This window comes from Ochotona princeps, chromosome 1, assembly GCF_030435755.1.
Source record: "Ochotona princeps isolate mOchPri1 chromosome 1, mOchPri1.hap1, whole genome shotgun sequence".
Taxonomy (NCBI): Eukaryota; Metazoa; Chordata; class Mammalia; order Lagomorpha; family Ochotonidae; genus Ochotona; species Ochotona princeps.
Genome location: NC_080832.1, coordinates 52681629 through 52694693, shown reverse-complemented (window position 1 = coordinate 52694693; position 13065 = coordinate 52681629). Strand labels below are relative to the sequence as shown.

Genomic DNA, 13065 nt, shown 5'->3' with positions numbered 1-13065 from the left:
AATGTTCGTCTCATTTGGATGCATTTTGCATTTGGAGGCATTTGTTGAGGGTTCCCAGGTTTCAACCAGGAACACTGCCTTCAGAGCAGTTGTCCTTAATATGACCTATCTTGCTATGTGGCTGGTTGAGCTCAGAAAAACAAGGATTAAGTCTGTCAATAAAATATCCAGACTGTCTATTCTGAGTGCTTTATGCAGCCATGAAATATTACACTGAGTCACTCCTGTCCGATTGTTTCCCAGGTGGCTCATGGAGATGTGCACACAATCAACAACAGTCCCTACAGACGCTGTGGGAGTCAACGGCCGCTAGGTAAACTGCTGAGGGAAGAGCGTGCTCGGGGACAAGTAACACAATCACTAACAGTAATGTGGACAACACAGGGTCTGTGTCCAGAGGTGGATGGTTGCCCACTACGTAGGACACCTGCGGACATCTCTGCCAGGCCCCCTACCTTTCCCTGTGGGTCACCGGGAGATGGGTGGTGCTCCCGTGGAAGGAGGGGAAGGGCCCAAGGGCATCTGAGGGCTACTGCTGGCTGCAAAGAGCCTGGGAAGTAGAGGATTTCACTTTAACAGTCTCTGCACGGTGCAGGCAAATGGGGTGGGGTGGAGTGGGGATTAGACCAGCCAGCTTGCAGTGTCTGCCTCAGCTTTCAAATGAAATCATATCAAGTGCCATTTAATTCTATTTAGAAACAGCCGCTTAGATGCAGGGTAACAGGTCACCCTAGAAAATGCGGGTGGAAACTTCAGCTATAAAGATCTCCACTGTCAATAATGGTACATAGCTGTGTCGGTCTTTCATTCTGCGTTGGAACTAACTCCAGTTGTTTAAGCACTTCTGTCCCTTCAATCAGTTGCCTACATAGGAGAAAACAGAAATACGGTTTAGTGCTAAGTTTCCATGTTTAGCTTAGATTCCCAAAATGCAGTCCCACACCCAAAAGCTACAACCAAGGCCATTTCCTACGGATTAGGTTGACCTTCGTCATAACTACCTTAAACGCCTCAATGTGTCTGCTGGGCCACATCCAACAACCAGCACCCGGATCCGGGCTGCAGACTGCCCACACCTACTCTGGCATGGTCTGTACCCTCCCGGCCCCCTACCACCACTGCAGAGGAATTCTTTTTTTATTTATTTATTTATTTTTTTTTTAAATAAAGCAAACATTTATTAAACTATAATAAAAACATTCCATCAAATTACAAAACCTGAGCAAGAAAAACAAACGGCACATGCTTAACTGTAGTTGACATTCAAATAAAATTTGCATTCCCAAAATATTATACAGTAATTAGAAAATACCAGCCAAAGTAATATTAGGATACTTTTACGTGCGATCTCAACAAATTTGAACAGAAGCAAATTTTAACAAAGGTAAATTTTACAGTGAAACATAGCAGTAGATTAAGGATCTTCACATGTTTATTTTACTGCTATTTGACACTATGATACAAAAATAAGAGGATTTACTTGACATTTTTAATAAATACTCATGGGCTGTTGAGTGCCTTACTGGTGAAAAGATTTAACTGGCTAATCTCTTCAATCCATTTTGTACATTTAGTAAGCATCATCTCTGCCCTACATAACTCTTAATGCAATTCACAGCACACAAATGGTTATCATATTAAATACATAATCAACTCGGACTTCTCAACAACAAGGAAATTAGTAAACCATCAAATGGACTGCTTACCATACACTTTCCTCATAACTAAATAACACACAAAAAAATCAAAATAATATTTGTCATCACTCTAAACTATTGCCAGCAACTGACGGAAACTGCCCATTTGCCATATTCATGTTCACAACATGCTAAATATACTCTGCTGTTACTTCATCCATGAAATGCCAACATGCCTAGAACAGAGAAATTTCACCATCTCTTGCCGTGGGACCTGACTTGCAGCAATCTATATTTAGATCAGAACTGCAGAGGAATTCTTGACAGATCAGATGTCACCTCCCCTCTCCCCTCTTAGAACACTCCCATGATTTCCCACTATCCTCTAGGAAAGACCAGTGGTCTCTACCATGGCATAGCAGAGCCTGCATGGGCTAGCTCACTGGCCCCAGGCGTCCTCCTGCTCTCTTTCACAGCCAGACCAGCTGCCTTGCTTTCAACCCCACCACTTTGCCTCATCACTGCCTCACCTTCCTTTTACTCCCAGCCCAGCTCTCACTGCCTAGGTACTAAACCTTTAACATTCATTTGAATGCTTTTTAGCTCATTTGCGATTCCCCACTGGGGTAGAGGATTACACATTTGTGCAGTGCTCATCACAATACCTGGCAGGACCCAAGCACCCAAACCAGTACTCACTGGGAATGTGAACAAGAGGTGCTTCAGAGCCCGGTGTGACAGCCCAGTGGCTGGATCCTTGGCTTGCACGCACCGGGATCCCAAGTGGGCCCTGGTTCATGCCCTGGCTGCTCAACTTCCCTTCCAGCTCCCTGCTTGTGGCCTGGGAGAGCAGCAGACAATGGCCCAAAGCTTTGGTGCCCTGCACCCTTGTAGGAGCCACAGAAGAAGCTCCTGGCTTCAGATCAGCTCAGCTCCAGCCGTTGCGGCCACTTGGGGAGTGAACTAGTAGACAAAGGATCTTTCTCTCTATTGCTCCTTCTCTCTGTCGATCTGCCTTTCCAATGAAAAGAAACCTTAAAAAAAAGAGAGAGGTGATTCAGTGCCATGCTGGTTTGCAGCCTGTTTGGCTGTTTGGCTGGCCAGGAGCTAGAACTCCCTGAGGCATGCGGCTAGACATCTGAGGGGGTCTTTCAATCACAAGATGATGGCATGGGTAGAGTCAGGTCTGCACATACAGGCCTGGAGTGCTCTGTCTACACTTGGACTGGGGCACTGGCTATAGGTAAGGGTGCAGTTCTCACCTCAGGAGCGTTTGCAGAGGCCTGGCCAGTGCTTACACTCTAGCCATCTCCTGATCTCTGTACTCCATTTTTGCCATCCCCATAAGAAATCATAATAGAGGATGATGCTACGGTTTGAATGTCCCTTCTAAAATTCATGTGGAAGGATGATTCCCACTTGGGAGGTGGCTAGGTCACTGAGGGCATTCATGCCATCATGGGGGAAGAGGTGCTCCTGATGGAAGCCTGTCCAGTCCCTCGACCCTCCTGCTTGCTCTTAATCCCTTCCCGTGTGCTCACTGGTCAGACAATGCTTAGTAACAAGGTCCTCAGCAAGTGCTGGCACCTGCCCTTTGCCTCCCCAGTCTCCAGAATCAGGACCAAAACTCACTTCCACCGCTTACAGATGGCCTAGTGCAATGGCTCAGTGGCTAAATCCTCGCCTTACAAGTGCCAGTATCTCAAATGGGCGCTGATTCATGTCCCAGATGCTCCACTTCCGATCTACATCCCTGCTTGTAGCCTGAAAAAGTGGTAGCTGGCCCAATGCCTTGACCCGGAAGAAGCTTCTGGCTCCTGGCTTGATTTGCTCAGCTCCAGCCGTTGTGGACATTTGAGTAGTGAACCAGCACATGGAAGATCTTTCTCTCTGTCTCCTTCTCTCCATAAAATCTGATCTGCCTTTCCAATAAAATAGACAAATCTTTAAAACTGAGTAAATTGACCCATCTGTGGGATTCAGGCACAGCAACAGAAGAGAGAGGTGCAGACACTGGGCAGTGCTGAGTCCCTCAAGAGGATGAATAGCAGTGGACAGATGGGCAGGCGCAAAGCCTGTTTTCCCAGTGGGTTTTTTGGATTCAGAAAGGGCACTCAGTAGGTGCCTTCCTCCACGGGGACACGGAGACCTAGACCCTGCCTTTACTTGTTAAACAGTGTGCATGGGAGAACCAAAATAGCATCATCAGGGAGATTTCTGATCTAAGCTGTAAGCAAGATTCAGCAAACGATAGGGAGGCGGAAAGAAACAAGTTGAGTAAAGGCCAGGAGATAGGGCATGGTTGTAGCTCGTCTACCTGGGCTGGGGGCTGTTCCAAGTGTCCCTTTCTGGCCCTGACCAGCTCAGATGTCTGCCTCCTGGGATGCTGCCAACTGGCGGTCCTGCAGGTGTCTTATTCTAAGGTGTAAAGCACAGCATGGCCAGCCTGAACTCACCACCTACTCTCTTCCAGTATTCTTTGTATTGGTGAATGGTGCCAACTGTCCACTCAATTACTCAGATCCTAGGAGTCACTGAAGGTCTGAACAGCCCAGAATGGGAGCCCACTGGCCACATGTAGCCATTTGAATTTCATCAGGATTACAAAAAATAGAGTTCTTCCATTGCTGGGGCCACATTACAAGGACTCCACAGCCACGTGTGGCCTGTGGCTGCCATCCTGGGCAGTGCAGGTGACAGGATATGTCCATTCTCATGGAATGCTCTTGTGCATAGTGCCGCTCGGGACTGCTGCCATGCCCTCACCCTCAGCCTCTCACAGTTATCAAGCATTGCAAGTCTGACTTCTCAGTATCGTTTGGATTTGTCCACTTGCACCTAGCTTGTCAGGACGTCACCTATGGCCATTTATTTGGGCTCATGCATTTATGTGATGGCCAAAGCTTCCGAATAGGCCTCTCCACTTTGATTTTTCACCCTTTGCCAATTCGTCCCTTAATACTGCTAAAGCGATTGGGGTCTTTTGTTTTGATTGGTTTGTCCACAAAATGGGAAGTTGGTCCTATTGCTCACAATTTAACAATTCTTCCATGAGCCTGCCATGCCCTTTGGGTGTTCTGTTCAGCAGAAGGACCCCCTGCTGCTCCCCTCTGCCAGCCCCCATTCTCTCCACTCTCCCCGGGGAACCGAGCTCCAGCGGGCCCAGCTGACCTGGGCCAAGATGCTCTCTGTCCTTCCTGCGATTCCTAGACTTCTCTGTCTTTCACATCTCTACACTCGACCTCCTCAGCTTTGCATGGCCCACCCCTTCCACCGCTGTAAGGGGCTCTTGAAGTGAAAGCAGTTACCCTGCTGCCATCCCCAGTATAAACCTCTCTTCCCTCATGGGTGAATGTGAAGCAGGGTCTTACAGACTTGTGTGTTATGTCCTCCTTCCTGTGCGAGCACCAAACATGCCTTGGAACTTCCCTAGCGTTCCCACTGCCACCCATCTGGAGAAAGGACAGGTTCATGTACTAAAGATCACAGCTTGGCAAGGGGATCTTTCTCAGACAGGAAACTTCTGTTAGTTTCCAGAAGCTCAGACATACCTGGGATGCCAAGGGGTGATAAGGCAAGTTGCTATAACTGCAAAGGCAGGTGTTCCTGAAGGAGTTATATCCAGCTTAACTAGGTTACCTAGTTCCCTACTGTAATATCTCCTTGTCGTTTCTCCCTGAGTGCTCTGTAAGGTCTCATTCCAATAGTCCAGCCGGGCCTAAAGTGTGATTTGGAGATATTAAAGGAAGAATTGAAAGCACAGTTGAGCCAGACAATAAAAGGGCTGCAGTGCCTCCCTGTGGCTAGAATGGTAATGACAACAAAATGTCAAATCTCCCCAAGAGCAAAGTAAAATCAGACCAGAAACTGTAAAAAGGAGAAAGATCAGAAACTCTGTAGGTCACTGCCACCCCTGTGGGGAGCTGCATTTGCTAAAGGGTTTAGGGGTGTTTTCTGAGCCCAGTCTCCTGTATTCCCTGCATACCATGGATGGACACGGCCTGTACCACTGCATTTTTCTCTACTTGCTGGTTTGTTGTTGTGTTGTGTTTATGAATCTTTCCTTTATATTTTTAAGTTCCCCCCAAACAGCAGGAATTGTGCCTGGTTATTCTCCCCAGTGCTGAGTCCCCGGCTGGCCGACTGCAGCTTCCCCTGATACAAGGTGAGGGATAGGTGTGGAGCGGCGGGGAAGGCCCTGGAGCATGACTGGAGACCTGCGGTCATCTGTCTGCCTCTGTGAGCTGAGGTGGGGATGGAGACCAGATGAAAGGAGTCCCGCCTGGAGCTGAGAGACATGTGGGGTTACCAAGCAGCTGAGAGGGGGACACGGAGACATCCAAGTGATGGCGCACAGGTGTACATGTCCCAAAAGGAAAGCAAGGGCTACTTGGATTTAAAACGAATTCACGAACACACTTGCAAAAATGAAATACAGCTTTTGCTGGCCCAAGGAAAAATGAAAAAAAAATGTACCAATCAATGTAAAGCCATTTCTTCAAAGAGATTTGGGTGAAAATATGCTTTCTACTGTTTTCAACTTAGAAACAATGCAGAAAGGTAATTATGAAGGAATTAAAGTTAACACTGGCATAAAACTCCATTATGAGGGACCAGTGCTGTGGCATAACAATAAAGCTTCCACCTGTGGCATGGCATTCCATATGGGTGCCAGTTCATGTTCCTGCTGTTCCACTTTTGATCTAGCTCACCACTGCTAATGTGTCTGGAAAAGCAGCAAAGCATGGCCCAAGTCCTTGGGCCCCTGTGCCCACTTGAGACCTGGCAGAAACTCTTGGCTCCTAGTTGTGGACCGCCCATCCCTGGAGGCTGCAGCCATTTGGGGAGTGAACCAGTAGATGGTGGATCTGTCTTTCCTTCGCTTCCTGTGAACTCTGCCTTTCAAATAAATTTTTAAAAATCTTTTTAAAAAAATTCTTCATGAACTGAATAGTTAGTAATTATCCCTGTTGGGGTAGCTGGAATAATCTAACATTATTCAAGGAAAAAAGCCTAATGTTTCTTCACTTCAGGGAAGATAAAGTAAGCTCCACCTCCTATTCTTTTCAATAATCAGAGGGGGGTAAAAAGTACTAGAATGATGCCAAGTGTATACATCTCCCACTGTAGGTTCACACACCCACATGCATCAGCAATACTCTAGAAATAATTATTACTTGGGATGTTTCCATATTTTAAAGTTACATCTAAGTTGGATTTTCATCTGTCTCTTCACAGTGTTCATGGACAGTTACACAAATGGCTGTTTCTTAACTTACTCATATAAATACATCCACGTTCTAAACTCCATGATGTGATTTATAAAAATGCAGAATTGACAACAGCCTTGAGGCTGAAGATCACTAGACAGAGAGAGTGTTGAATGAATGCTTGCACAAACTGAGAGACAGAAGGTCAGCATGGCTGGCCCTAAATGATCTCTGTGTTTTGTTTCATTACCTACCAGGGAGAGAAAAGAAAGTGAGTGAGAGCACCCACAACCACTGGTCTACTCCTTCACAAGCACGCAAAGATTCCCCCAGCTGAAGCCAAGGCCAAGTCACACGACCTCCATCCTGCTCTCCCACAGAGGTGGCTGGAACCAGTCACTTGAGCCATCACTGATGCCTCCTTGGGTCTGCACTAGCAGGAAGCTGGAGTCAAGAGCAGAGATGGGTATGGAACCCAGACATGCTGGTTGTCTCAACCACTGGGCCTGCCCCAGCATCTGTATTCATAGATGGCCAGAGTCTTACGAAATACTTCCAAGAGCACTTACTTAAATTTATATTACTCTTTCTTTTAGGCCCTATCTGCAGCTATCTATATGCTACACATAATACTTACCCAGATCTTTTGGAACAATATTTTTATGTATGTAAATATTATATAAACCCCTGAGGTACATACCCAAAAGCCACGTATTTCCTATCCAGGTAGGGAGTTGCTTGTAGCGTGATGTAGAACTGTGACCCGTTGCTGTGACGGCCTTTGTTGACCATTCCGAGAACTCCCCTCTTATCATGAGGAATTGCAAAGTTTTCATCTAGGACAGACAACAATCAGCAGGTCACTCACTACTTCCGCTGAACTAACTATGACAGGAAACAGAGCTCTGGCTGATCGTCTCAAACTCCTATAGCAACACACTCCAAAATGTCAATACTCTATTCTCTTTGTGTCCTGTTATTTGCAGACATCCAAAAGGACTGCTAAAAAAAAAGATAAAAAATTAATTCTTTTTTTTTTTTAAGATTTTATTATTATTATTGGAAAGCCGGATATACAGAGAGGAGGAGAGACAGAGAGGAAGATCTTCCATCCGATGTTTCACTCCCCAAGTGAGCCGCAACGGGCCGGTACGCGCCAATCCGATGCCGGGACCAGGAACCTCTTCCAGGTCTCCCACGCGGGTGCAGGGTCCCAAAGCCTTGGGCCATCCTCGACCGCTTTCCCAGGCCACAAGCAGGGTGCTGGATGGGAAGTGGAGCTGCTGGATTAGAACCAGCGCCCATATGGGATCCCGGGGCTTTCAAGGCGAGGACTTTAGCCGCTAGGCCACGCCGCTGGGCCCTAAGAAATTAATTCTTTGAAACTACTTAAACATTAGGTTTATCTTTGCTGTAGCTAAAAGCAAGTGTGCTAAGAAAATTATCCATGTAAAAGGAAGCATATACTTTGCTTGATAGTAAAGGGTTGCACATGTCTCTGTGCTGTTTGGGCAGTGGTATCTCATTCAAATGACCAATGTGATCAGCATAAACACCTCCTCTGGTCTTCTGTGCACCTGACTCCTCCCTTGCACCATCTTAGTCACAGTTCCCTGACAGTCCTCACAGCACTCAATGAAACTACTGCTTTGAGTGGTGTTTCCTTTCCTGTACGGGATGTATGTGTCAGTGTAGGCCTCCCAGCACATGAACTGACACAGGTGTGCCCCTAAACATTGATGACGAAAGGAGGCTACTTTATGGGACTAACTAGTTCAGGAGTCTAGTTAATTCTATTGATCTTTAAGTACCTATTAATTTTAATCCTTATATGAGTAGTCCAAGATTTTGTGGGAAGCAATACAAGAATGACTGGCACATCAGGCTAATCCCCTGTCCTGTGGTGCTGACATCTCATACTGGCACTAGTTTGAGTCCCAGCTGTTCCACTTCCAATCCAGCTCCCAGTTATGGCTTGGGAAAGCAGCAGAGAATGGCCCAAAACTTCGGGACCCTGCACCCATGTGAGACCCAGAAGAGGAAGCTCCTGGTCCAAGCTTGGATCAGCTCAGCTCTGGCTACTGCAGTTATTTGGGGAATAAACCAGCAGATGGAAGACCTTCTCTTCTGCCTCAACTTCTCTCTGTAAAATCTGTTTTCCAAGTAAAGCTTTAAGAAAAGAACAGGTTCGAGAATGGTAGACAGTGGTTACCAATGACTATCATTTTCAGGAATACCAATCCCAGCTTTGCCTTCAAGCTCCAATATGAGAAAGAAGTGAAAGATGGGGGAACTCAAGAGAAGTTTCTGCTTAGCAACCACCTGGGAATAGTTGGGAGCTATGAACATTAACTGTCAGGATTTTGTGAAACTGTTTTTGCTGATTGTTCTTATTCAATCTGAAAACAACACAATTAAGCCTCTTGGTGGTGGTTACTTGCCGGCTATTCCTTTGCAAACTAAATGAAGCCCTCTGAAGGCTCATGACGTGCAGATGAAGGCGTGCATTGAAGAAATGGATCCGCCTGCTATCCTTGGTGCTCCACAGTCAGACATTCCAGCGGACACTACAGAGAACTCCCGGATCTTACAGCAAATCACGCGCAATGCTCATCTGCTCAAACCCAAGATTCAGCGTTTTAGCAAAATGGCATGTGTCAGCCCTTTCAGATATTAGGATAGATTTTACTTAAGTTCTGAAACCAACAGGAAAGAAAATGTATACAGTTGCAACATTTTTACCAAAAATTCTCTGATTCTGGGAGAACTTTCAAAGTAGTCAGTCATGATAGCTATCCAGAAAATGGCAACTTTGTGAAAGCCTATGTTTAAAAGAGGTCTTTAAAAAGAGCCTGCAGTCGGCCAGAGGCGAGCCGAGGGCTGCGGGAGAGGACGTCTAGCTCGGATCCCGAACCCAGTCCGCCATGTGCCCAGGGCTCATGGCGGGCTGGGCCCGGACATGCCTGGGTGCGGCCTGCTTCCTTCTGGGGTGAGTACGCCGAGGGGGGAGGCCTCCGTGACTGGGCATGTCCGGGACCCACCCAACACCCTCATTGGGTGGTGGGTGAACGGGATTGGGGAGGGGCGCAACCTCGGGCCTGCAGGATTTAACTTCCGGCTGCCAGAGGCGAGCCGAGGGCTGCGGGAGAGGACGTCTAGCTCGGATCCCGAACCCAGTCCGCCATGTGCCCATGGCTCATGGTGGGCTGGGCCAGGGCGGCCAGTGTGCCATTGGGCGCCAGGCTGTGCCTGCTGGCCGCCCGGCCGGGAGCTCTGGGGTATTGGACATCTGAATCGCTGCTGAGATAGCTCTAGAGTGACCCCACTGTTTCTGGGATCTGAGCCAATCCTAAAGATTCCCAATGCCAGTAACTCTTCCTTTGAAGAACTTCCAACCCCTTAATAATGCTGAGCTTTGAACACCTATCAAGTAAAAGATAAGCTCCGGCTTGTGTAGCAGGCTGGCACCTAATGGTCCTCGGAGCAACCACGTGCAGGTGCGTGATTTACAGCTAGGAACGGTCCCAATCTGGGATGCCACAGCTGGGATGAGGTTCCCACCAAGGGGTGTATGTGCTGGAATGGGGGCTGCATTCTATCTAGGAAACAGTTGCAGTCACCCGAGGCACTAGTGTGGGCTGGGATTGGATGCACCAGGCCGGTTCAGATCCCAGCACCATCTGGTGTTATGGAGAAACAGGGTAGATGTGGGACGGACTAGGCTGGGTCTCAATCCCCTTCTGAGCCATGTGTGAGCTGTATGTGGGTATGGACGAGCCATGGCTGGGCTGAAACATCCAACAACAAGAGTCAGAATGGGGTGAAAGCCAGCCAGGAAAAGCCACTGTTCCTGCTAGGACAGGAGGTGAACTGAGTAGGGTTGGCTCAAGAACCCCCTGGCAAGCACAAAATCTGGCATTGGGAGGGGTTCTGATGGAGGAGCCTGGGCAACTCCTCTGGCAGGACACAGTCCCTGCAGGTAAGCGCGAGAAGCATGATTGGAAACAGCCCAGAATAGGCCATGGAAAGTTTCCCACTGGCATGCATTCGGCATGGGTCAGGAGCAGGCCAGGCTGAATCAGTTCATGTCATCCTCTGGCAAATCCGATCACCAGAACAGAGTGTGGAATGGGCCGGGTTTGGTTGCGACAAAACCAGTACACATTCTGGAACACCAGGGTGTGGTTGCCTGTACTGGATATGAATGCAGCACCCATCCAGCACACGTGAGATCCAGGAAGGGAGGGGCAGAGCTGGCGGGGGGGTTAAGGGGCTGGCCCCCTCGCTGGACAACCACTCCCACTGGAGAGTGTTGGCTGGGATAGAGACAGACACGACTAAGCAAGGCTACAACACCTGTGCGCTGCATGTGGACAAGATCAGGGCCACAGCATCAGCTGGCAGAAGCTGGCACTGGGGACTAATTCTATCGAGTCAAATCACAGGACCACCTAAAGAGTGCATAAACCGGGACAGAGAGACCTGGGAGGGAAAAAGTGGGTTCCCCCTTCTTGGGTCACTATTCCCGTGGGAGGGCATGAAAACTAGGACGGGGGCTGGGATGGCTAGACAGAGGCACTCAACAACATCTGTGAGGGCTGGATGGTTGAGTCGATTAGATAGAACTAAGCTTTAATACCCATTGACAAGTACCAGAGCCAAATGGGATGGGGGACAGACTGGTCTTCTGCTACACAAATTGGCAAACCAGGGTAGGGGGCAGGCTTGGTGGGGGTTATTGTGGGTCGCCCCGACTGGGCTGCAGCTCCCACTGGTTGATGTAAGGGCCGAACCAGACTGGACTGCAACACCCATTGGTTCCAGTGCAACTCGGGACTGAAAACAGAACCAACCCAGCAATTGCAACCACCAGCTGATCAGGGTGATGGACTGTGCCGGGCCCTGTGCTTGCTAGAACATACAAGAATCTGGTCTGGGAATACCTCAAAGTATCTTTGGAGATCTCCCCACTTGAACTGCTGGACTCAGAATTCTAACCAAGAAAAGACAGAAAACAGAATAGGACAATCATTCATCTCAGCTACATGTTGGCAGCGAAATATGGGACAAATGGAGACTTCATGATGGACCATATCAATCAGTGGACCACCTCATCAAGCGAAACTGGCAGTGACTCATAACTGGAGAACTATTAACTCCACTTGAGCACATATCTCAGAGCATGCCCCACATCCGGGACTTGGGGTGGGCGGGAAACCGGGTGGGGCTTCTCCCTCAATATCCCCTTTTACCTCAGATACATGATGGAAACAATATGGACATAATAGCATTGCCCACCTCCCTATCCCCCTGAACCTTTTTTTTTTTTCCTTCTCTTTCTTGATTTTCCTTCAACTATAGTTAACTATGTAAAGATTGTCAACAACAATACAATAAAATGGATTATAAAAAAATAAAAAAATAAAAAAAAAAATAAAAATAAAAAGAGCCTGCAGTCTTCTTATCATCTCAGATAACTCCTGAGCTCCCCTGGAAAAACTACTGTTAGAGGAGACAAAATATGGCTCGTTGCTTTTTAAGATTTATTTGCTTTCTTTTTAACAAATTTATTTTTTAATATTGATTACATGGTTGATCAGAGTGGGAAGGATTGAGGTTTAGGGAAAATTGGGTGAACTCATTGCTTCCAAATTTGCTATTTCTTCTTGTTGTTCCTGGGGGAAGGGGAGAGACAAAGGGGGAAACCATTCATGTCTTTCCCAGTACCCAGGGATGAGGAACCACCACCTCAACCCAGAGTCTCAATGTGTACATATTCCGAACTGTCCAAGTGGTTTGGACAGTTCTGAAATTCTGCTGATCTCACCGTTCCAAGAAAGACAGAATTACAGGGAGGGACAAATAACTGGCTCACTCTCCAAATGGCCAAAAGGCCACAGCTACGCTAATCAGGAGCCAGGGACTTCCTCCAGGGACTATCCCACATGGGTGTAGGGGCCCAAGGACTTGAACCATCCTCCTCTGCTTTCCCAGCTCTATAACCAGGGAGCTGGATCAGAAGTGGAGCAACTGGGACATGAATCTGCCATTGTAGAATGTTGATGCTATAGGTGGAAGCTCAACCTACTATGCCATGACACTAGACCCTGTCTCTTTTTTAAATATGGAATCATTTTTAATTTTTATTTATTTGAAAGAGAGAGACATAGACAAAGAAGTCCTAGCCACCAGTTCACTCCCCAAATGCCTCCAACAGT

The 13065-nt window shown here is 47.6% G+C and overlaps 1 protein-coding gene across 2 annotated transcripts in view; it reads right to left on the bottom strand.

Moving 5' to 3' along the window:
• Positions 1-666: 666 nt before the first annotated feature.
• Positions 667-13065, bottom strand: part of PPIL6 (peptidylprolyl isomerase like 6) — a 47155-nt gene continuing 34756 nt past the window's right edge. For both annotated transcript variants that reach the window (XM_058659952.1, XM_058659918.1), the window contains 2 exons: positions 7548-7683; positions 667-864 (listed from right to left, as the gene is read on the bottom strand). In XM_058659952.1, the coding sequence (XP_058515935.1) occupies positions 753-864; positions 7548-7683 (248 nt within the window). In that variant the 3' untranslated portion in view covers positions 667-752. The remainder of the gene's footprint in view (positions 865-7547; positions 7684-13065) is intronic.